A 23,628-nucleotide genomic window follows, 5' to 3' on the forward strand; every position below is an offset into this window, starting at 1 on the left:
CTCCCTCAATCCTCTCCTCTTATCTTCTCAATGGGCTGGTAACCTCACTGTCCCGCCGTAGTTATCCACAGCTCCAGAAACCTGAAAGAGACTGAAATAGTAAAGAAAAACAAGGCTGACGCTTCTAAACCGACCCTCGCTCCACCTGACGGGAGCTTGGCATGCCTCCTCACTCCAGCTGAGTGAGTTGTAGTAAGCGGAAATAGAAGAGGGATCCCTTTATTCGTACGCCTTCGGGAGGAGATACAGCTCCTTGAGAAGGAGCCCAGAGGGGACCAGTCATGCGTTTCCAATTTGCGTTGACGCTGCAGGCGCTGTGGACTGGTGTTTGCCAGGCAGCCATGCAGCACTACCCTGCAGCGTGGGGCCACTACGATGTGTGTAAGTCCCAGATTTACTCAGATGAAGGCCTGACCTGGGACTACATGGCCTGCCAGCCAGAGGCAGCAGACATGACCCAGTTCCTGAAGGTTACTCTGGATCCCCCCAATATCACCTGTGGAGACCCTCCAGAGACATACTGCGCCCTGGTGAGTACACACACGTGAACACTGACATGCAAAAAAACTTCACCAAGAAGCACAGAGAAGAAATCAGCCCTTAAAATGAATTGTAAACCTAGCAGAAAACAGTAAGGCAGCTCTCTTATCTGTGTATATATATGTGTGTTTGTGTGTGTGTGTGTGCATCGCATATCAGCTCAGCTTGCTCTGCCCTCAGAGACGTGACACTTTCAAAGCTTGTGTGACTCAAATGCGTCGCCGTGGCTGGAGAAATAGGGGTTGGCGCCCATCGACATCAACGTTCTGCTGTTCAGAGAGCTGCTCCTCGACATGCACAGCAAACACCGTCTGATGTGATGTTGACGCTGCTTACTCGCAGAATACACGCTACAATGTGACTCTACCAATAACAACACACCTCCTCGTCTCTCTCCATACACACGTCAGAGTCGCATAAGAATACAGTCGCCTCAGTAGTTGAGATTTCAAAGTGAAAAGATGTTACAGCACAGCTTTTCAGTTGCATCAGTGTGAGTCTTTTAGCAGAGTTGGGTGAGTGAGCGGCCTTAAAATTCAAACAATGTCTGGGTGAAATAGTGCACAGGTGGGCTAAAAATACAGCAGCTTGTATGCAGAACTTAAATGGAGCACTATTTTAAGTGTAAATACGCACATTTCTTTCATTTTTCTAGAGTTTTCCTAGAGTTAGTCTTCATATTAAGTTTTAATCATACCTGTCTTCCTTTGAAAAGTTTATCTGCCTCAGTTTTCTCAGATCTTCTGGTGATCAACTTTGAGATAAAGTGGGTAGGAATACTTCTTTTGTACCTGCTGAGCAAAAGAGATATTTGTCCCCAAAGGATGATTTCAGGAGCATGAAACAGGTTCATTCATTATTTTACTGTACGAATCAAAGAGAGAATTTATTAAAATTCTTTCTTAAGATGACTAACTCTACCATTTGGCTAACTTCCTAAGTGTTTAGCTGAAGCCTTATACCACATTACGGACACTTTTGGCTTTTTAATGTGCAATTTTGAAATAATTTGATAAGAGTGTAGACTTTTTGTCCAATTAGAACTAGAATAGAACTTCTAGAGGCTCATTTCATTTTATAATAAACTGTGTAATCACAATAATGACACTCAGCTCTTTAAGCGCAAAATACCTACATGAAACCCATTAAAACCATAATTTTTGATCCCACAGACATTGAAGGCACAAATTGCATGAAAATGCATTCTATTATATCAGGCTTTTAACTGAGAACCGTGGCTTCAAAATTGTAGTTTTTACTATTTTCCACCAGATTGAACCTTTATCTCATGTTTGCCCTTTGGGGCAAATAAATGCTATTTTCCTGGTTTCCACCAGTGCCATTGCTGCTGTATCATGGAACACTGCAGGCCAATGTAGCAAATGTATGCAACTAAAATTATGTGTGTGTGGGTGTGTGTTGAAATGTATGTGTGAGAGAGGTGTGTGTGTGTGTGTGTGTGTGTTTATGGAGAAATTAGTGTGTGTGTGTGTGTGTGTGTGTGTGTGTGTGTGTGTGTGTGTGTGTGTGTGTGTGTGTGTGTGTGTGTGTGTGTGTGTGTGTGTGTGTATGCAATAAACAGAAATTATATGGTACTGAAGGTCACATTCCCTCCTCCCTATCTCTTTCCCTAATAAAAAAAGGCATTTAAAGGGCTACAATTCAGAAAATAAATGAATGTCTGGTACTGTAGTATTCTGTGTTTTTTTAAATATTGCTGATCACTGACATATTTCAGATAGTGATAATTCCCAAATTTGAAAATGAATGGATATTTGGTAGTTATGATCAGGACTGATGTTGGTGAAAAGATTTAACTCAGTTAAAGTTGGAAAATAGTATTGACATATAATTTCTTTATAGCAATTTTTATTTTTTAACCACATCAGTGAAAGTTTATTAAAGTGAGGTATGAGATTTATAGTTGTTTTGGGCCCAAAAAAAATATTGACTTTCAAGGGTTGTTTTTTATTTTTTATTTTAATGAGTCAATTAAAACTTCTTTTGGTTTCATTTTTGATTTAATTTCACTTAAGTAGAAGCAGTAGTAGTAATTGAATCACAGAACAAATTTACCACAGCTGACTTGTGAATACGTGGCTCTACATTGTTGCACACTACAGCAAACCCAGATGAGGAGGATTTTCATATTTAAAAACAGCACAATAAAAAAAAGCAGTGATTGGTTGATTGCCTCCCACTTTGAAGTCCTCTGTGATGCTGTTGATTCTGCAAATTATATCGCAATCATGAAAATCACAAATTCCTAGTGGAGCTGAAAATAAAATGAGCAAAAGATGCATATTAGGTCAAGTATTTAATTAGCAAACCGCCCTCCTCCTTATTCCGGGTCCTTTTCACTTTGAAGCTCACAGCTGGTCGCTTCAGATTAACACTAAATGATGAATCCATTTTGGGTCGTCGTGTGTTAGCGAGTCATCAAAGATTCCCTCAGAACAAATGCACTCCTCAACAGCTTCAAGAGCTTTTTGGATAAATAGCGAGATGTTCCAGGAAAAGTGGTAACTTGAGGAGTATAAATAGACAGTCGCCATCAGCACGGAGTCAGCTGAGAGGAGAGACAGAGGAACAGAGAGGGATTAACAAAACACAGATGACAGAGACAGCAAGCGAATGATCAAGAGAGACGCGAGAACAGGGGGGATCATGGGGGAGACAGAGACTCAGAGGACTATGTGCAAAGCATACGGTGACTGAAGAACTAATATCTCCTGCGTGGGGTGGGACGGGGGCTCTGAAATGTGAATAATTCAACATGTTTTGTAGCTAATGTGTTTTATTCATAGGACACATTATTCAGCCCGACATCTCTCAGGCACTTTTTGAAAAATGCTGACACCCCTGATCAGCTGAAGGTTGGTTCAAGGCAAAGAGGGAGTTGGTGAAGCTGGGTGGGGAGGGTTGAGAGGGTGGATGACATATCTAGGAGGTCATTGTAAAAATGGGGTCACCCTCCGTTCTCCCTCGGGGCGGCCCCGTGACCTCTGATTGATCCGCATTTGAACCTGAAGTGTGTCTGATATTTGCTTTGCAGCGGCTGTGTTGTGGGTTAAATTGGATGATGTCTGAATCCTGGATGAGCATCGGTCCGTGTCTGATGCTTCCGCTGAGCCGCTTCTATTTCTGGACGCACAGTTGAAACTGAGTTTATTATAATTATTGCCAGCCTTTTAACAGTCTGATGATCGCTTATTGAATTAGCAGGAGTTTGTACCGCGCTGTCGCCCCTCATGTCTCCGGCAGTCAATGTGATAGGAGTGTTTCAATTAAACAGGCAGTGGTTAGCTCCCACATAACCATTTCCTCTCTCCACTGTACTCTACTTAACACAAATCACACAAACATCAGTGAAATATGACCCCTGCTTCTTACTATAGAGTCCAATTCTCTGCAATTGGTTTATGTTTACCCCAGGCAGTAACGTGGCTCCAAATCAACATCAGAACAATTGTCATTGATATTCCAGCTACTCTGGCTGCCAATATGTTGCTGCAATGCCAATACTGGTTTGTATCGTAAGTAAGATCATTTCAGATTCGGGGCAATTATCATTAGGCCGCATTATCGGAGAATTTCATCTCTCTGGTAATTGATTTTGTGCTCATAGAGGCCGATGTATTTTAAAGCCTTGTGTCTGCTTCCTGGAGTGCTGAAGGTAACAGACACCAAAGCCTGACGAGAGAGAGAGAGAGAGAGTGGGAGAGAGAGAGAGAGAGAGAGAGAGAGAGAGAGAGAGAGAGAGAGAGAGAGAGAGAGAGAGAGAGAGAGAGAGAGATGCAGCAGCCCGAGGGCGTGGTGCTAATATGAGCATGGTTATCTCAGGTTGCGGCCTTCATCCCAGGGTCACAGATAAAGGAAGACAGCCACACACACACAAACACACACACATGCAGCACGTCCACACATGCACACACACACCACACTCCCCAGTAAAGACTTTTTATTCAGCTTCTAGCCCAGTGACCTTTTCGATAGCAATAAGCTGGCATTCACTGAACTCTGGTACAGGAATCTGCCATCATATGAGATTTCTCTGTCCCCTCCAGTTAGGCAGTTAGAATGGACAGGTCACAGAGCGTCAACCAGTCAATGATTGAGTTGCTGCAGAATTCAGGCGTGAAGCTACATTCATTACAGAAGAAGCTGATGCTCATTGTTTGTCTAAAAAGATTATTGTGTATTCCACAGTCCTTTAATGCACCACAATCAATATGTTGAACTGGTGTGATTCCTTGAAAGCATACTAAACTGAAATGTACATTTAAATGTGGAAAGATCAGTATAGGTAGGTTAAACTGAGTTGTAGCTGTGCTGTCTGTGTAGCTCCTGCACCATATATAGATGGAGCCTCGAGGGAATTACCAGTGTTTCATTGACTCTACTGCAGAGACATGTAGTTAAAACTTACGTCAAGTAACATCCACTCATTTACTCACACACTCCAACACACAACTTATCAAACAGCATGACTTTGCATGTGTCGGTTCTTCTTTGATGCATATGGCATTAAAAATAGAGGAACCCCCTTTCTAGGTGTAACTCCATAATTTATACCACCTGGCTTGTGAAAACCACGCTCGTGTGTATGCGGATGTCCTCATGCATTTCCCGTGCAAGTACCTTATGTCTCTATTTGTGCCATCAATTTACAACCAGGAAATGCTGATGAATGCTGAAACCCGAGTCCCGGCAGGCTGGTGCATTTCATAGCCAATCAAATCTAAATGAGGAAATGAAGGGGATTATTAAAAAGGTGGTGCAGTGTGTGGCTTTTTCCTCATTTTAGCTCCAATGAGAGGTCATTAAAGCTGCGCCCTGGTTGCACACAAATAGAGTCTTAATTATTCTCCTTCGCTAATGAGAATAGTAGAGTGATGCACTAATTTAAGCTTTAAAAAGTGGACTATGGGGCCTTTTTAAAAAATCATTAACAAAGCTGGATGAGCTGGTAAAGGTAGTATGTGATAATTGTTTTTCCACCAGCAGTATGGAATTTATTTCATGTTTATCATGTTATCAGAAAGTTATATTTCCACTCTGTATGTCTACATTTCTTAAACTGCCATAAAATTATGTTTTGGATGCTCATGAAGCAAATGCTATACAGTATGTAAGGCTGATGGTGCAATATGCTACATGGTGCACCTGTTAAAATAAATAGAAAAGCCCCTTCTCTTCTGTTTTTGGTCCAGTATTATTAGGTTTTCATTAGTGTTAAATAATTTATTTCATCCCCGTGTTTTGCCAAGTACTACTTTATTCATGAGTCAGCATTTACTACAATAACAACAGGGCACAAGCCTGTTTGAGTTAGTATTAATTTGTGTTGCACATGGTTGTGAAATGCCAAACTGGTTAAAAATACAGTGGTGAAAATAAGATGTGGGTTTCTGTTCCTTCTTGTGGTATTTCGGGTCATCTGTTCACTTAGTGGTAGTGAAAACAGGTGTGTGTTGTTATACCTCTCAACAGTGACAGGGCACTGTCAAGTGAAAGAAGGGTAAAACTGCTGCACAGGGGATGATATGCTATTAAAGTGTGCATTTGTGTGTGTTTATATCTTAACTTTAGATGTCAAAAATATTGAAGTATATGAAGTTTTTGTTTTGTTATTGTATAGTTTTTGACTACTTGTAGCTGTTAAACTCACCCCTGTGCTTACCTGAGCAGATGGTACATTCCAGTTTAAATCAGGCTAAGATGCTTAAAATGCTGCTCACTTATCTGTAGTGGGAGAGAAAGGCTGCAACCTAATGTGAAACTCTAGCTTTTGTTTGTTCATTTTTCTTTAGATTAATGGTGTTTTTGTTGAACTGTGCCTCTTGGTCCAGTTTCTTTCATGAATTCATCATCCCCTTCAAAGAATTTCACTGCCAGACAAAGAAAAAACAAAGCTTTGCAGCTTTTATTTGTTGGATGCATAAATATGGTCTGCTTTCACCAAACAGACAAGCAGCATTGATAATAGCACTTTAGAACAACAGCATGTCCAATATGTTTTATTTGCTGTCTCAATCACAAGCCCACTAAAGCACTAGAAAGTGCTTTGCGAGGTGTTTTAGCCAATAAATGCAAGTGAGGGGTGCCACGGGCTCCCATGGATTTACATTGGAATATACAAATCTGACCTTTTCCCTAAGCTGATCCTGATTAGAGGTTTCAGACAGACAAAGCGTTTTACTCCATACTCCGTAACCCACCCCGCACTCAGGCACTGTGCCGCCTCTCCACAGGCTCCATGCTGACATTTCTTTGAGAGATGAGTACGCTGTCAGCAGCAATATGTCTAATTTCATATTGTAACCCTCAGTCAATGCAGGGGTTAGAGGAGGATGAGAGGGAGAGAAAAGAGATGGCGGCATCTTTTGCAAGGCTACAGTGTTGTCGGTGACACTCTGTCTAATAAACTTGTTTATATTGGCTTTGTTGTGAGAGGGCGAGACTGCGAAAATAAGCGCAAAAGCGGCTTTTCAGACCTACTGATTGACTTCAAGAAAAGGTCAGATTCCAGGAATGTAGTGGCAATTAACCAGCATTGAAAAACTAATTACTCATTCAATAGAACTGTTTAACATCAGAGGAGTAAGTCAACTTGATCCATTTTATGTGTCTTCTTTCATCTCTGCTTAACCAAACCAAATCAAAGGTTTATTGAAATTTGTGACAGAGGCACAGGATATGGACCAAATCAAGCTTAAAGGAAAGACGTGTACTGTAATTCTCCAACTCCTGGCGCACAATAGATTGTTTTTTGTTTGATTCGTGATAGCTATCTTGAACGCCAAACAAAGCCGCCGTCAATATTTCTGAATAATTCACAGACAGGCAGTGTTAGAGACTTGACTGAATTTTTCACACATGATCTTAATTTGTACTCAAGGAAATGATGTGCCTTTTACTTGTCTGTGATTTTAATTAGCTTAATCAACGCTAATCATATTTTCAGGTATTTTCCACTTTATGTATTGTTTTTGACATGACAATAACATGGTGGGTGGAGCAGTTTTCATTATCTAGGAGCCATGAAATGCTCTGTATCTCAACTTAGGCTGCAGTCATTGACTCAACTGTTAATGATATATAATGCTACAGGAACAGGGCCTCTTAAATTACTCTAAAATACAAGGGAATGATACTTCAACAAGAGGCCATACCTTCATGAAACTTAATCTCCCACTGAAACCTCTTCATCTTTTATTATCAACATCATGGCGTAATGTACAATACTTATAACTGCAGATAGATCATAAACTTTACTGTAGCTGGTAAGACTAACACAAATCAGATGCTGTCTTATCTTGCATATTATTCAACCTGTTCTCATTATCATGGTGTCAAATAGTGCCACTTTGTTATGCCCCTCAGCATCTGATTCTAATGAACAGGGCATCTTTTAACATCTCTATGAGACACTAAAGGATATACATAGTATTTGTATTTGCATTCTCATGTAACTCCAATGTAAACACATATGCGTCATCATCAGACACATTTTACAAATGCTACAAATCACATGTGGAAACGTTGTAGTTAAGGTATGGTTAGGTTTAGGGAAAGATCATGGTTTGGGTGTTCACTTTATTGAGTCATCCACCCAACCCACCACTGCTGCATAAGTACATTTACACCATTGTAGTAGACATGCACATCCAATAAACTTCAAACAAGTCCTGTACCAATGAAACAATATAAAATAGAAAGTTGAAGGTCCACACACTGTTGCTCATTTAGATGCTGGTTATTGAGACATCCACCAGTGATGTTTCAAACTCTTCTACATGAAAACCCATCATATAAATGATATCAACATATTCTTGTCAACAAGGCCATTTCACATATAAAAGAGCTCATACGAATTGTAACAACAAGTCCTATGAGCTAAACCAAACACAATTGTCAACAAGGCCATTTCACATATAAAATAGCTAATAGGAATTGTAACAACAAGTCCTATGAGCTAAACCAAACACAATTGTCAACAAGGCCATTTCACATATAAAAGACATACCTTCATTCATCCTTACCCAGGAAGAAGCTTCAATGTCAAGAGCATTATTTCATAATTCAAAAGTTTGGAAACACTTTCTCATTGATGTGAATGGGAAAGTGTGTCCAAACTTTTGACTGGTACTGTATATATATATATATATATATACTTAAATAACCCTGTGGTCTTGCTTATATTGGAAAAATAAGCAGAGCCCTCAAAGCTAGGATCACTGAACACAGATGTGCTATTTGTAACCAGGATGTTACAAGCCCAGTTTCTGTCCATTAAAAAAAAAAGAAGCCCAGAACAGCATATCCACTCTCAGATCCATCGGCATAGAAGTTCGAAGAGGTGACATTGACTCTCTACTCTTGGGGAGAGAATTTCTATAGATTTTCTGTAGATTTCTACACTGGGTACTCCTCACACCAAGGTGTCTGAAGGAGAACTTTATATCAGGACATTCCTGTCATTGTTTATTCAGGTATAAATTAATTCCTGTGCTGTCTAATATCTTATGCTCTTTATTTCAGACATTGTGGGAGATAGAAGTGTTAAATAATGCCAAGGGGTGTGACAATACATTCATTCAGTCCAAGAAATGTAAGGCAATACAGTAAAATAAAATAAAATTGTACACTCAAAATAAATTCCCTAATTTATAGCTCAAGCCTTCGCACTGTAGTCTACTGCCTACCTGCCGCCCACCTCCCAATGGGTTCCCTAATCTGAATAATCTGAACCCAGCAGCATGCAAAGCTTTCATTTTGTAGTCTGATACATTCAGCTGAAACTTCATTTCAGTCAGATATTTTCTAACAGTCCACAGAACTGTCAAGGCAGTCTGACTGCATCTATCTGACCAATATGAAGGTTAGACACACCGTGCCCGGTCACAGGAGGATCTCATCATATTCTCTCCGAGCAATCCAGTGCCATAAAGTTTGCATGAGCGTCGGGCACTGTCTGAATTTTTATTATTTTTTTCTCCTTCAGCCACTTGTTCTTCCAAGTTTTCAAGCGCCAACATAAACACAGAGTGGTCAGCCAGCCTTGGCCAGGCTCAAGAGAAGTCCATTAAACAAGTGTTGGCAGAAAATCCCACAGTTTCTGTTATGGGCATGCCAGGAGATATTTTGTGATAGTGTGTTGTCATGTACATTTTTTTTAATATACTGAATTTCTCAGCGATGTGTCACATCTAAATGAGTTCCTGCATTTCTCAGAATGCTTTTTGGCAAACTACAGAAAATAACTATAATCCAGAGTAAGATCAAGTGTGTATTTAGTGATATGGATTGTGTTTTGTCACTTTTAGATCATTGATAACACTCATATCTTGATGGATTATTAGGGACTTTGATTAAATACATGGCTTAATTGACTATGTGCTACTCATCAACAGAGATTGTCTAATTAGCCATAGCAAGCATAAGTAGGCACAGCAGGCCAGTGAAGTTTTGGATTTCTCCACATGCTGAAATGATGTGTTTAGGGATATTTTGAGCAGTACTCTGCATTTAAAGAGTCTGGAGGTTTTTTTCCCCTAGCTTTTCTAAAACCAAAAAGACAAGAGCAAAAGCATAAGGAATGGATTTGTATTTACCTGCTCTAATGTAAGCTAAAAACGTTAGCATTATCCAGCTCACTAGCTTACCACCCATGGCAACCAGCCATTACTTCCAAAGCCAAGGAGCACAGAATTAACTTACAAACTTGATTAGTTTTTGTTTGAAAAAATTGTTAACAACTAGCACATGTATTCCTCTCACTGTGTAGGAGTGGGTGATGGATGCTATCAGAGTTTTGGATAACATTAGTGGCTCTATGGCCTGTTTCACAATAGCAATTTGTGAGCACTGCTTACACGCAGAACGCTAACACCCCATATCACTAATGTTTGTCACTCATAAAGTCAAGGTACATTTGAGTATTGCAGTACTGTTACTGATGTACATGTCACAAGTATGGTGTTTGTTTTATTGATTAAATATGTCAAAATCAACTCAAGGGAAAAATACATCTATGCAGGACAGGAATGGAAAAATGTGACTACCATAGCAACAGTAACTAAGAGGGGTGCGAACAGTCATCTTTATGTTCAGTGCCATTGAAGTGAATATTTATTTTTACTTGCCTTATTATCATCCCCATTATCAACATTATCATCCATCAGAAGCAGGATTATCACAGTCAACATCATCAGCACCATTTTTTCAGTATTATCTCCAGTGATGCCACCATCACCACATCAGTCTGTGCTTCCACGGTTCAAATATGAATGGATGTAAGTGCAAACGGGAAGAAATGTTTACCCTCAGGGAGAAAAGTTTATAACGCTAAAGTTGGTGAGAACTTGGTATGCAGACAACATCAGGTGTTGCTCTGTGATGTTGTGTTGTGTGAGTGTGTGACTCGTCTATCTGGGATCCATCAAGGCGTTCAGTGTTGCCTCACCGTTTACACTGCCATAACAAGATAACAGGGGGCCTGCTTGACTCCAGCCTCCCACAGGGTTTTCTGTTGACTTTTTTTCCCCCCCAAAGTTTGGAGAAAAAACATCTCTTCCTTTGCCACAAAAATGGAGAGGCAAGTTTGTAGAAGCTTTTTTTTTTATACGAAACTGTATGTCAGACTGTGAAAGTGCCACTTGAAAAAAATGTAGTCTGCAAGAGAACGGCTAATGTTTCATTTTGGGAAACAAAAACATTATATTTCACTCTTATTCAACTTTTAGCTTCCAAATAAAGAAATGAATTCCCAGAAAATTAGTATTGAATATAAGTCAAGGGTGGAATGATCCTTCATAGCTCAGATTTAGCCTCTGAATTTCTTAAAGGCCCTCACTATTGACTTCAAGTCACCCAGAAATATCACATTGTCTCACTGTTAAAGGCTCTCTTCACTCACTGGATTTGAGGAGCCATGCATAATATGAACCGTATGGGCCTTCAGTCTGATTTCTATGACACAGGGATTTTTTTCCTCCCTTGTATTTTATTCGACGAAGGCATTTTTACCCCCTCTCTCTCGTCTATTGCTGTGCGGGCTCTAAATCCCTCTTGCGGTAATGGGGGCTTTTGTTGCATTTCACAGTTCATCACTCATGGAAAATTATGGTCTGGAAAACCCCCCAGACTCATCATCCCACTGTACTCCTTCCACCTTTTGTGCATGAGGCTCCTAGAATGGATGGAGATACAGTAGTGGGCTGTCAGAGGGATCCGTTGACTTTTAATTGCTCTTTGAACCTTTGGGACGGATTTCCCCTCAGAGCTCAAGCAGTTGAACACTGATTTTCCACAATGCCCCTCCCTCTGTGGGATAACAAATGGCAAGCAGACACACTTACAGAGCCGCAAGCATGGCATACGGTGGTATTCATATTTAGAGGCACTCATGATTTCATTTATTTGTGTTTGGGGCTTTTAATGTTAATTGCAGCAGATAAGTGGGAACGTTCTGAATGGAGCAATCCCAGTGATCCCATTCCTCATTTTTATCCATGGTGGGAGGTCAGATGCTCCCACAGCCGTGGCAGACACTCTCCCTCCTCTACTCAGCATTTCAAAGCAGCAGGGCCTCCCGTCCCTTATCAGCACAATAAATGCCTTTTTTCTTTTTTTTTTGGAGTGAGTGTGTGTGTGCGAGTGCGCGTTAGTGCACTTCTCTGTCTGTTTCTATTTGTGCGTGTCTCCATCCACATCACAAGCTTTCATGGATTCTGAACTGCAGCTTATTGCAGTTTTAGACAGCAGTTACTGTTTCAGTTACTCTTTTAGACCACTGTCTGCATCTATTTTGGGATAACCTACTGTATAGGCTGTCTTAATGTGAGCTTCAATTATGTAGGGGAAAAAAGGATGTGCAGAATAACAACATGTGCCAGTATGTGCCTTCAAATTCTCTCTGGATTTATTATCACCTGTCTTGCCTTTTTTTTATTTTTATTTTTATTTTTTACACTATTGCGGTTTCTTAGCTAAACTGCTACGCTTCCATAACCAGTGTTGCAGTTACAGTCGTCTCAGGTGAACATTTACTCACCGTCATGGCAACGCTGTCACATGTAGGCTGCATGCTTTGGGATCAGTTCTATATGACACATTCATGTCAACCTAAGCGGAACTGAAAAATGCAGCTGCTCCTTTTTTCAGACTCATCACAAACCATAATATTCTGTATCAGAATGAGCAAAAACAGCAGTTGTAGATGTTGAGTTTTGAAAATGTAAGAAGTGTAATATGTGTGTTATTTCTTGATGTCAAAATAAGAGTGTTTTCAATCAGAAGCAGGAGGGAAAAAACTGTGGAAAAGATCAAATAATGAACATTTTTAAAGGTGAAATGGGGTATTACCTGATACTAAACACTATTTCTCTTCTTTTATTGGCTCAAAGCAATCATTTGTGCTTTTCTTTTTCTTTTTTTCTTTTACCTCAGACGAATAAGTAGTAAGCCATTTAAGTTCTTTTTTTCTTGCCTGTTTGGTTTCACGTTCCTTCCTCTGTGGAGCTTTCCTCTCTTCTTAGACGGCTTTTAGGCCCATTCTGTTTTCCTCCTTGTTTGAAGGAAATGTGAGGCGGTAGGCTTCACCCTGACAAGCTTCAAAAAAAGACTCCTGGATTACCTTGACTGACAGCTCCCAAACCCTAATATCTGTTGTGTCTGGTCCACACTGAGCACAGGGCGAACTCTGAATCAATAGCACCGCTATCAGTGATGGAAATTGAATGCTGTATCTGAACGCTGAGTACCCCCTCATGAACTGCATAAGAGCATTTTTTTCCTCCCGCTGCTCATCTCAGGTATTATTCTCCCTGGCAGATATGAGTATAGCCATAGCTAAGAGAAAGTGTAAAGTTTGTTGGCACGTGCACATTTTTTGGAGCATCAAAAATAGAACTCGGGGAGATGAGAGGCCACAGATGGAATTGTCTTCAAAGCACAGAGTCGGCTCTTTTTTAAAAAGTGATATAGCACTTTGGTAGAGCATTTTCATTTTCCTGTGCGCTCAGCTTGATCTGACAATGAGAAGTAATTTGAAGTTTGCTGCCATGTATCATTCTGTTCACTCCTTATTGCTAGCTGCAAACAGGCCATATTACTTGTTTAAAAAGACAGCCGACAACACAACAGAACACGCAGAACAGAAGTGACATTTCTCCTAGAAACTATTATCAAACCTATACAGGGGCATACATTCCAAAAACTACACAAATATGAGAGCTGTCAGTGAGATTTTTAGCCGTTTGAACTTTCGGGAGAGCACTGAAACGATTCCTCTGTGCACTGTGCCACATATGTTGCTGAGTTGCTTTGTAAGCTAGCGTGTACCCAGCAGAGGGAACTGGACCGGTCAGCGCACAAGACGAAGGCCTGGAAAATATGCTTGCTTAATTAAAGAAGGGGAATATCCAGTGCAGCTATTTACACCTAATTCTGACATAAATCTGCAGTTATCGCACTGGCGAGACTGTTCTCTCCCCAAATTAGGAAGTACCCGAGAGCTTTTCCTTAATAAGCAATCCTCCTGATTAAGCCAAGGAGAGAGTTACAGTCTCTTTCTGTGAGCGAGGAAAGGACAAGAGAAGCTGAATTTAACTAGAGGGAAGGTAGTTAGCAAAGTGCCGTCACGGATATTGAGATGGTTAGCATTTTATTAACCGGAGTCAGGACAGAGAGAGTAATTGGTAAATTGGGTGTAGACTTGCAGTGTCTGCAGGACATTGGCCTAAGGGGGCTGGGATATAGACACTTGGCATTTCAACCTCTCCATCTCCCAAACCATTCACTCAGGCAATACTGTCTGCCTCAGTCCATTGCTCCCCTAATTAGCAAGTTGTTTTATTTCCTGTGACTGCTAAACTAGTTTTCAGTCCTTTTTTCTTTTTCCCAGGCTGTACTATGGAATAGGAAGCCATACATTGAAAACATCTCCCACAAGGTGCCACGTACTTGTCACAAGAGTACGATATGACAAGGATGCAAACGGTAATGTGACGAGGGTGCAAACGGTAATCTGTTCATTATGTTTTGCAAGGACAGCGAGCAATTGAGCGGTTTGGCGTGGAAATGCATTTTACATCCCCTCTGTCTGCACATCAGAGACTCTAAATGAAATGATTTAGTTAGAGGTGCCAGACATTAGCTGTTACTCTGGGACACGCATTGTTGTCACGTTGAAGGCTCTCTTTCAACGACATTCAGCATTGCTTCAGACTATTCCCTCACCGTAAACACAGGGGCGATACGCCAAGCTGCAGACACTGTGGCAGGGAGCGTTGGCGTTTGATATGAGTCTGCTATCCACTCCTCGCCTGAATTCCCTTGGATCTCATCAAGGGCTTTCTTCTACTCGTATTATTAGCTGGCTTGCCGGCTTGCCATCACCCTTACTGTTTTAAAGAATACGAGAGAAACGCTGAGAAGCAGACTATTACATATCAGTTGTCGATTAAATGAACGTCTGAGTTTTATATGGTTGATACATTCCTCTCTGGTCCTCCGTTTGGAATGCGCTGTCGTCAGATTTCATCTATCAGCACATGTGGAGTTTCTCATTTTCCTTTCGTGACTTGGTTTTGAAATGATGAGTTTGTGACTGCATGTATGCCAACATTAGATGCTGTGTATGGTGATGTGCATGAGTTTGTCTCCATTGTTGTTGAGAATACTTATTATTCCATTTATGTCAAGTTAGACTGTGTAAATGTCTCATTGTCTCTTGTTATGAACTGTCTGAGCTAAAGTCACTAGCATTTATTTATTCTTTTATTAAAGCAGGTTCTTCACATGTTAGGAAATCCGCCTTTTCACTTTATAGATGAGAGAATTAATAGCACTCTCATTATCTGTCCTCCTAATAGAAAGCTATAGACAGCAGTTTGTTTAGCTTAACCTAGCATACAGACTGGAAAAGACATCAGCCTTGTTCTGTTAAGGGTACAAAAATGTACCCACTATCTCACCCTAAATCTCACTAATTAACATTAACTTATTTCTGTGTTTAATCGCAAAGAAGTATAAAAATGATAATTTGTGGTTTTATGTGTTGCGCTATTTCGTAGCCAGGTGAGCTGACTTCCTGGAGTCTCTACTAGTTGCCTGGCAACCTTATATGCTAAGTTAACCCAATCAGCTGCTGGCATTAGCTTCATATCTAGTGGACAGATAAGAGTCGTATGTCCTTAAGTGTTGAACTATTCATTTAAAATTAGAAAAAGTAATTTTGTTGGCAGCAGCAGTAGTGAGGAGATTTGCGGTTATGAAACCACGTAGCAAAAAATTGTCTGGTAAAAAATACACAATAAGAGAAACAAGGATGGGAAATGACAACATAGTTCTTGAGTCATCGACTCCTACAGTATGATTTAAAGTTATGCAATGATGACAGAGTGATAAAGCTGTTAATCAGGCATTGCATATGGTGTTTGAGCTGCTGACTACACTTCATTACAATCACTTTGAATCGCACATGACATCACTGGTGTCACTGGATCCCCCTGAGGTCTGGGTTGTATAGCTACACTACATCTCACAACACATTCAGGCTTTGAAAAAAAAAAGTGTAAGTGCACTTTGGCTGTTGGTAATTCTGCACTCATTTTCAATTTTGCTCTGCAACGACTGAGCAATTTGTTTTAGTCCCAGCTGAATAAAATACGTCCTGGTAATAATCCTAATTAGCTTCTCTAATGTACTCCCCCCTCCTCCTCCTCTAAATACTCCCTCTGGTGTGCAATTGAGGCTGGAACCCATTCAGCCCTGCCACTACCTCTCAGCTGCCTGTCTGACTGATAGGGAGACTCCCAGCTACTATGGAAGTTGAAACCGGTGTTACTGTTGGAGGCTTCAGTTAACACAGTAACAACATTTTCAGTTTCTTTTTTAAGTTAATTCATCCATGGAACTGAACTTGTGTCTGCTTTAGAGCCCTTGTTGGGGATCCTTTTCAGCCAAGATAGACTATGCATACTATTAATTTTGGTGAGCACTTGACTTTTCCTCTAAAACCATCATGAGGTTGACATTTGTATTTTTCAGTGAAATATCTACTATGGAAGGGTAATAATGAAATTTGATACGGACATTTCTGTTCCCCAAAGCATGAAGTACTCTGGTGATCCTGAAACCTTTTAATCTAAAGCAATCATCAGACCAATATTTAGATTTTTTTAATAAACAAATACCTGCAAAACTCATGACATTTCCATCAGACTCAGCTGTACTTTGTACTTTTTATTAGCAAGTGTTTGCATACTAACTAGATGGTGAAATGGTAAACATTGTACCTGTTCAACATGTTGTAATTGTCAATGTTAGCTGATGTTAGCATTAAGTACAGCCACTACGTAGCAAGTCTGTAAACTCATAGTTTTGTAAATTGCAATTAGTACATTGCCTATTTAAAATGCATAAATGTGATGTGAGTATTAATGTGACTACCATGTGTAGTAGACATCTGTCAATTTGCTAACATTAGATTGTATTGTTTTAGTTTTGTATTTGGTGTTCTCTTGGTGTGGAAGCAGCCCATTTTAACCAGTTCCTCTGTGCATCACCTAGCTTCTCAGGATTAAATGCTTGGTTCAGAAGCAGTTACTTCACACTATAGCTATTGATGGAAAAAAGTTTTACCCATTCATTTTAAACTCAACCATATTTTTGGCATCTTTTTTGGAAATCAAAAGCCAGCCTGCACTTGTCCCATATGGGCTGTCACCATAATTTGAAGTTACTTAATTTAAAAGAGATGTCTCTTGCAGTATATCTATTTTACAAGAAGAAACACTTCCAGATTTAGGTCAGATTACAAAAACAAGAGTGGACTGTGATATTCCCAGTTTTCCCTGTGGTGTTAATGATATTAAGGGGAAAAACCTGGCTGGTGTTCCTGCTTCATTGCAATTGACTCTTTTGAACCTGCAGAAGTACTTTTGTGGAATAGATCATAGAAGCCAACGGGTGTCTATATGTCTGTTGGTTTGTGTGTGACTGTGTCGCGCTGTGTATCCGGGTGCCATGTGGCACTAAGCGACTCAGCTTTGCTCTGCCAAGAGATAAGAACACAGGGTAAGCCGCTTGCTGTGCCAGCCTACTGGATTTCACCTCTGAATCGTCTTTGTTGGAAGTTGTAGGGCTGCTCCATTTCTAAAGTAACAATTCTTTCGGAGCGCCACATTGACTTTATATGGTGTACATGTTCAATGTGAGAATGTATTTGAAATAGATTATGAATTGGAAAGCACTTGAAAGCAAGGGGAAAAAGTTAAATCCTGCAATGGCTGGAAATTGTAAGGGTGTTAAAGCATTGTTGATGAAGGACAGTTTGGCATGGTGATTAGGAATATTAGCATGTAGTGGCTGTTCTAATTGTTTTTGATTATGTAAGCACTTTAATCTCAAGTACTTTATAGTGTTATAGCAGCACGAAGATTATGTGAGAGATGCTGTTTAATCTACTGTGTTACTGCAGATCAGTGCATAGTGAAATAAAGGGAGACTTGCTCTTGAAGTGAAGGTGTTAGACTGTTGTGCTGACTGGATGCAAGCCTTGCAGAAGAGTCCTGCCAGTGAAATGTTGGCAGCAGTCAGCAAACAGGTCTGCAACAAGAGGGCAGTGCCTGCTGGGAAGTGTAGGCGGAGGCTGGCATATGGCTGGGGATACTCGCAGGCTTTTGCTTCAACAGTGCTTACCCTTGCTAGGCTGCCTTTTTAGCTTGTTTTAAGAGTGCAGAACTGTGATAATTTAATCCCCTCGTCGTAATTTAGTGGAAGCTTATTTAGCAAAGTTTCATGAGCAGGACCATACCTCAGCTGTGCTGCTATTTTGCACCCCTCCACACACACACACACACATACACACGCACACACACACTGCATTTCTCTCTTCCTATTTCTTAATCTTTTTCTTTCTCTTCGTATGGAGTCCGCCGTTGTCTCCCCACAACGCATTCAGCAATTGGAAGACCTACGCATATCAATACTTTTTCTTGATAAATCATTCAAACGCATCTTGTTGATTGTTGGTCCTTGTTAGTGAATTTCTTACATTATTGGAAAAATTGTCAGTAACCACACAGTGTCATGCAAGTGGTTTTACAACCACAGATTTATTTAAAACTGGTCTTTAATTTTATAAGTGAATATGGTTGTTTGAGGCTCGTCCTCATTAATGGTCCGTCGGCCTAATATGTATCTGAAGAAAAGGAGTAGCATAATTGTAGATAGAGGCTGGTTGGCTAACAGGCAATGTGGCACTGTTACCAAATGATCTGATTTATGTGTGCTTGCTTTTGCATCAGTAATGGATTTGACTGTTATTTTTTGACTTAGGAATCTTATCTTGTCTTAAGGACACTTTCTCCTGTGTATTACTGTAAGCTGTACACCAACTGTTGCATTGAACAATGACCACATAAGTTATCAGACAAACAGTTTATGGAGAGTCATTGTGACAGTTAGCAGATTTAATGAAATGACTAATGGGAAAATTCAACTCTTCTGGTAAAAGTTGAGTTCTCCTTAGATACAACTGCTGTCTGACCTCTGTAGATAAGCACCTGTAGATAAAGAAGCACAAACAAATATTGTGCTCACATTTCATCTGATTCCTTTATCTCCTTCAGTAAAATACTTACTTAGGCTATACAAATTCCAATTAATTGCTTCCTCGTCACAACGCTTTATTTGAAAAGTGCTTTGCTGCTCTGTATTATGCTCTTAAGCATCTCAGGCATTTAAGACTTGAGTGAGCTATGAGACCTCACCTTCCTGTTTTTTACTTTTTACAATATAACATAGATGTCTTTTTCCCGACATCTTTGATTGTTCTTGTTCAGTGTTGGATTCTCTGACAGCATAGTTTATACATGCAACATGTTTTGCATCTTCCAAACAGTGCAAGAATGCACCATGTAACATAGGTGCATGTGGTTTTCCTGTTTGTTTTGTTGGGTTTTATAAGTTTTGTTTCTTGCTTTTTTTCATTTAACTCTGGCCTCATGGGGTTGGCAGTGGCTCAAGAGGTAGAGCGGGTCGTCCACCAATCAGAAGATCAGTGGTTTGATTCCCCACTCCTCCTGTCTGCATGTCAAAGTGTCTTTGGGCAAGATTCTGAACCCCACATTACCCCTGATGGCTACAAGCTACCACGTAGGGTATGTGTGTGAATGGGTGAGTGAGCAGCAGAAAAACATTGTAACATGCTTTAGATAAAAGCACTGTGTACAATGCAGCCATTTACCTCAACATATGGTGCTAACCATCTGAGCAACAGAATAACTAGCCCCTCCTTGCACTTAAAAACACATTTTTGTTAATCATGTTCCAGACAGGTACCTTCATATCTACACTAACAAAATATTATTGCTTTAGGGTCAGGACTCCTGTTGTTACAGTTGTACATTCCTGTGTCAAGTTTAAAGCAACCTAGTTGTTCCTCTCTAAACACCGGGGCTGTTCCCTGAAGCAATTATAGTAGATATGAAAATTAAAAACTCGCCTTGTTTTCTGCTACTGTACAATGAGCCAGTGTTTACCTAGGTATATAATTGCTTGTGGCATAGTTGTTTTGTTTTTTCACTTTTTGGGAGACCGTTTCAAGTTCTGCCTTATGAATATTCAGCACAGAAACTTCTTCATAAAGGCCTGGTAGAAATACGATATATGTTTGAGTGACAGCTGCTGAACACCCCCCCCCCCTTCCTCCCAAACTTTGTCTTTTCAAATCCCTTCTGGACACCGCCTGGCTGCCTCCAGCATAACAATTTAAATCCCACCTGATAATACTTCTTGTCACACTGACAGCTGTCATCAAGTCAGCCGTGTTCACTGTTTAGTTTGCTTTTCAAATTAGCAAGTGGATATTCCTCACAATGGTCTTTGTTTTTCCTCTTCTGAAAAGGGAAAAATGCACCCTAAGGGAATGCAAGCAGGCATAGTACGAGTTTTGTTCATGTTGCTGAGAATTGACAGCCAGTTTGATATGACATTTGCTGTAGTTTGCTCCTGCAATTATTGAACTTTCAGTTTGGATTTGTCCAGTAGATCTTCACAGCACTTGATAGGGTTTGTTGTACATGTGGAACAGACTGCCCGCTGCCATATTTTAATCTATCCAGTTTATTATAGGAACTATAAAGCTTTCAATTTCATTCTGAAACGCAACCCAGTGAGTTGCTGACAAAACAGTGACATGCATATGACCAAATCAGGTGTAATAGGGCACACATTTTTCACAATATGACATGATTGCCAATTGGTGGTCATAAATGACAGTGAGAGGTAACAATTTGAAAAGAGTTTGAGCTTTAGTGACCAGAAGTTAGCTATCAGTAGACAGCATGGTCACATTTGCTAACTAGTCCAGTGATGTATGATGCCATAAGATAGCAAAGACATTTCTTGAATAAAACACATCTGAAACGTGAAACCTGACTTTTATTTGGTCAAAAAAGGATTACTCTAAAATGTCTGAATTGAGCTTGGAATAAGAATCTCCCTTTCCCCCATCTCTAAAAAACCCTAAAGTATTCTGAACTAAGTTGAGATGTCAGCATAGGCGCACATTATCATACAAAGGTCTGTTCACCATCTACATACTCATAGGGAAGTATCAAACCTCAGCTGCATGTAAAATAGCAAAACAATCATTATGTTAAATCGCACCAGCATTATGGCAATGATTTAGGCTCATTGTGGGCCATAAAACACGACGTAAGTGGAGCCTGTGGAGTAATCAGCTAATATTCTGAAGGCAACAAACAATAATATTTAATCGCCTGACAGAGCTTGGAGGGCTGAGGCGTGCCAAGTCGTAATCACTCACCTCTCCGATTACCCCCAACCAGGTCTGCTGTACTTGAGTTGTTACAACAGCCATGACCTGTGACACCAGCTGTTGATGTGCACAGAGGTGCAAGTGAAGGCTAAATAAACCTGTGGTGCATCACCTTATCTGGTGATGGTGGAGCACAGGATCCAAAGTGAGGCATTTGGAAGTGTGGCTGTGTTGTGTGAAGCAGGCTGAGGTGAAGAGCAGACCAGTCTTGAATTATTGAGATCCAGGCTGGCTGCTGATCACACCCTTTCTCTTCCCCTGGTAGAAAGATCCTGCTGTGAGGAAAGTCAGGTTGAGGTAAACACACCAGGATTTGTTTATCTCTCTCTCTTTCTCTCATCTGTTTCTCTCCGTCTGTTCTGTGTCTAATTTTAATACATACATGAACTGATCTTAACAGTTACCCAAAACATGAATCATGCAGGTGGAACACATGCATCATTTTTACTTTTATGTTCTCATAAATAAGTAAATGACAATTTGGCCAATCCCTTGATAACCTTGTATATTTGTTTTGACTGAAGTAAACTGAATTGCATACTAACTGCTATCCAATTTCTGTGTGAAATTTGTCTGTTTTTAATCACCAATTTAATAGGGAACTTGTCAATTGCAATGTCTGATTCGTGCTTTGTAGGAGTCATTTAGATTTTTATCTTCCCATAAAGTAAGCTGTACATATTCATCTGTCGTAGTTGGTGTATTGTGGAGGAACTAAAGTATATACAATGCTTTCTTTTCTAAAGTTCATTTTATACACACATTTACTTTTAATAACATACCCAGAATGTTTACACAAGTAGCTGTACTTCTATTTCAGCAGAATTTCAGCAGACTCTCAGTGCTTCTACCACACTTTCACATCCAGGTTCACACATACATACAGTATCTAAATAAAGGCTGCCATATAAACACGCAGGCAACCGCACTCCTACAGTACAGTATAAACAACATCACACGGTCTGAAGCTCCCCCCTCTCAGTCTCCTCGTTGCTCTTTCCCATCTTTTATCTTCCTTGCTTCCCTCACATCTGAATTCCTCCTGAGCACAAGCACACAACCTTTTGTTACCTAGCTGAACAACACACCACCCCTTGCTGGAGAGCTAAGCCTTTAGAATCCAAGCAGGTCGTCTCTCCGACCTGTTCCAACGCTTTAAACCAAAGTTAAGTAGAGAAGTGAGAAAGCAGTATATCCTGAAGAAGTAAATAATTATCTGCTTGTAATTTTGAGGTATTTCTCCAGCATTGTATTTTGTATGTTCCTGATGGTATATTTACAACTTTATTCATAAATCATAAGCATTTACACTTAATTAGGCTACATGTTTGTTTGTTTTTCCTTAATAGGGTTGCAAAGGCTAATGGATAGAGAGGCAGAATTTGTAATCCTGGTTCAGTTCCCTGGGTCATACTGGAAATGCGATTGAAAGCAAATAACCAAAACTTTTCCCTCCATCATAGCCACTATTGAGGCTTTGTGAGTACATTTGTTCCGGTGCAACTGATAGACAAAGCTTTATGCTGATGATATAGCTTTCTACAAATGACTGTGTTTATTGACTATTCTTATCCTTTCATAATAGGCTTATTGTGCCTCAGGTGACTACCCCTTTGTGTTCATATGTAGCAACCAATGTGCAGAACATGGCTTTATTACAGTAGACTTTAAGGACGTAAAATTGAACATACACCGGCTTTAAACAGCATTCTTTATCCCTTCCACATGAACATGGCTGCTTAAGAGCTCATTCAGGGTCTTCCACAGAGCTCAAACCCATGGTTAGCACACAAGATACAATACATCAACTCAGAGATATGTATCCTCTATTCAAGAAAGTTTCAGGGTGCAACAATTTGCACAACAATTCTTCAGCTTGTTAAGCTTCAGACTCCATAATGGTGTGTTTGTTTACTGAGCCTTAAGGGTTTCATTTTTAGACAAAATTGCCAGTACCATTTTGCCAACTTTATAATCTTGGATTTCTGACCTTTCTGCCAGTACTTGTGCTAGCACTTTTGCCAGCACAACAAAATAATTAAGTGCTGAAACCAATAGGCCAGACCAAGAGTGTAATCAAATCCAAGGTTAGAGCTTATTTAAAGACAACATTTTAACATTAAGCATACTACCAGACCACACATAGCAGTGGCACCCACTGTCTGGGTAAACTGGCAATTGACACTTACAATTTTCAATTATGTTAAATTTCCACACAGCTCCACAGCTTGTTT

The 23,628-nt window shown here is 40.1% G+C and overlaps 1 protein-coding gene across 1 annotated transcript in view; it reads left to right on the forward strand.

Annotated features, from left to right (window-relative positions):
• Window positions 1-281: 281 nt before the first annotated feature.
• Window positions 282-23,628, forward strand: part of ntng1a (netrin g1a) — a 92,456-nt gene continuing 69,109 nt past the window's right edge. Inside the window, exon 1 of the mRNA XM_062441711.1 lies at window positions 282-530. Within this exon, the coding sequence (XP_062297695.1) occupies window positions 282-530 (249 nt within the window). The remainder of the gene's footprint in view (window positions 531-23,628) is intronic.

The sequence above is a fragment of the Scomber scombrus genome, chromosome 20 (genome assembly GCF_963691925.1).
Source record: "Scomber scombrus chromosome 20, fScoSco1.1, whole genome shotgun sequence".
Lineage (NCBI taxonomy): Eukaryota > Metazoa > Chordata > Actinopteri > Scombriformes > Scombridae > Scomber > Scomber scombrus.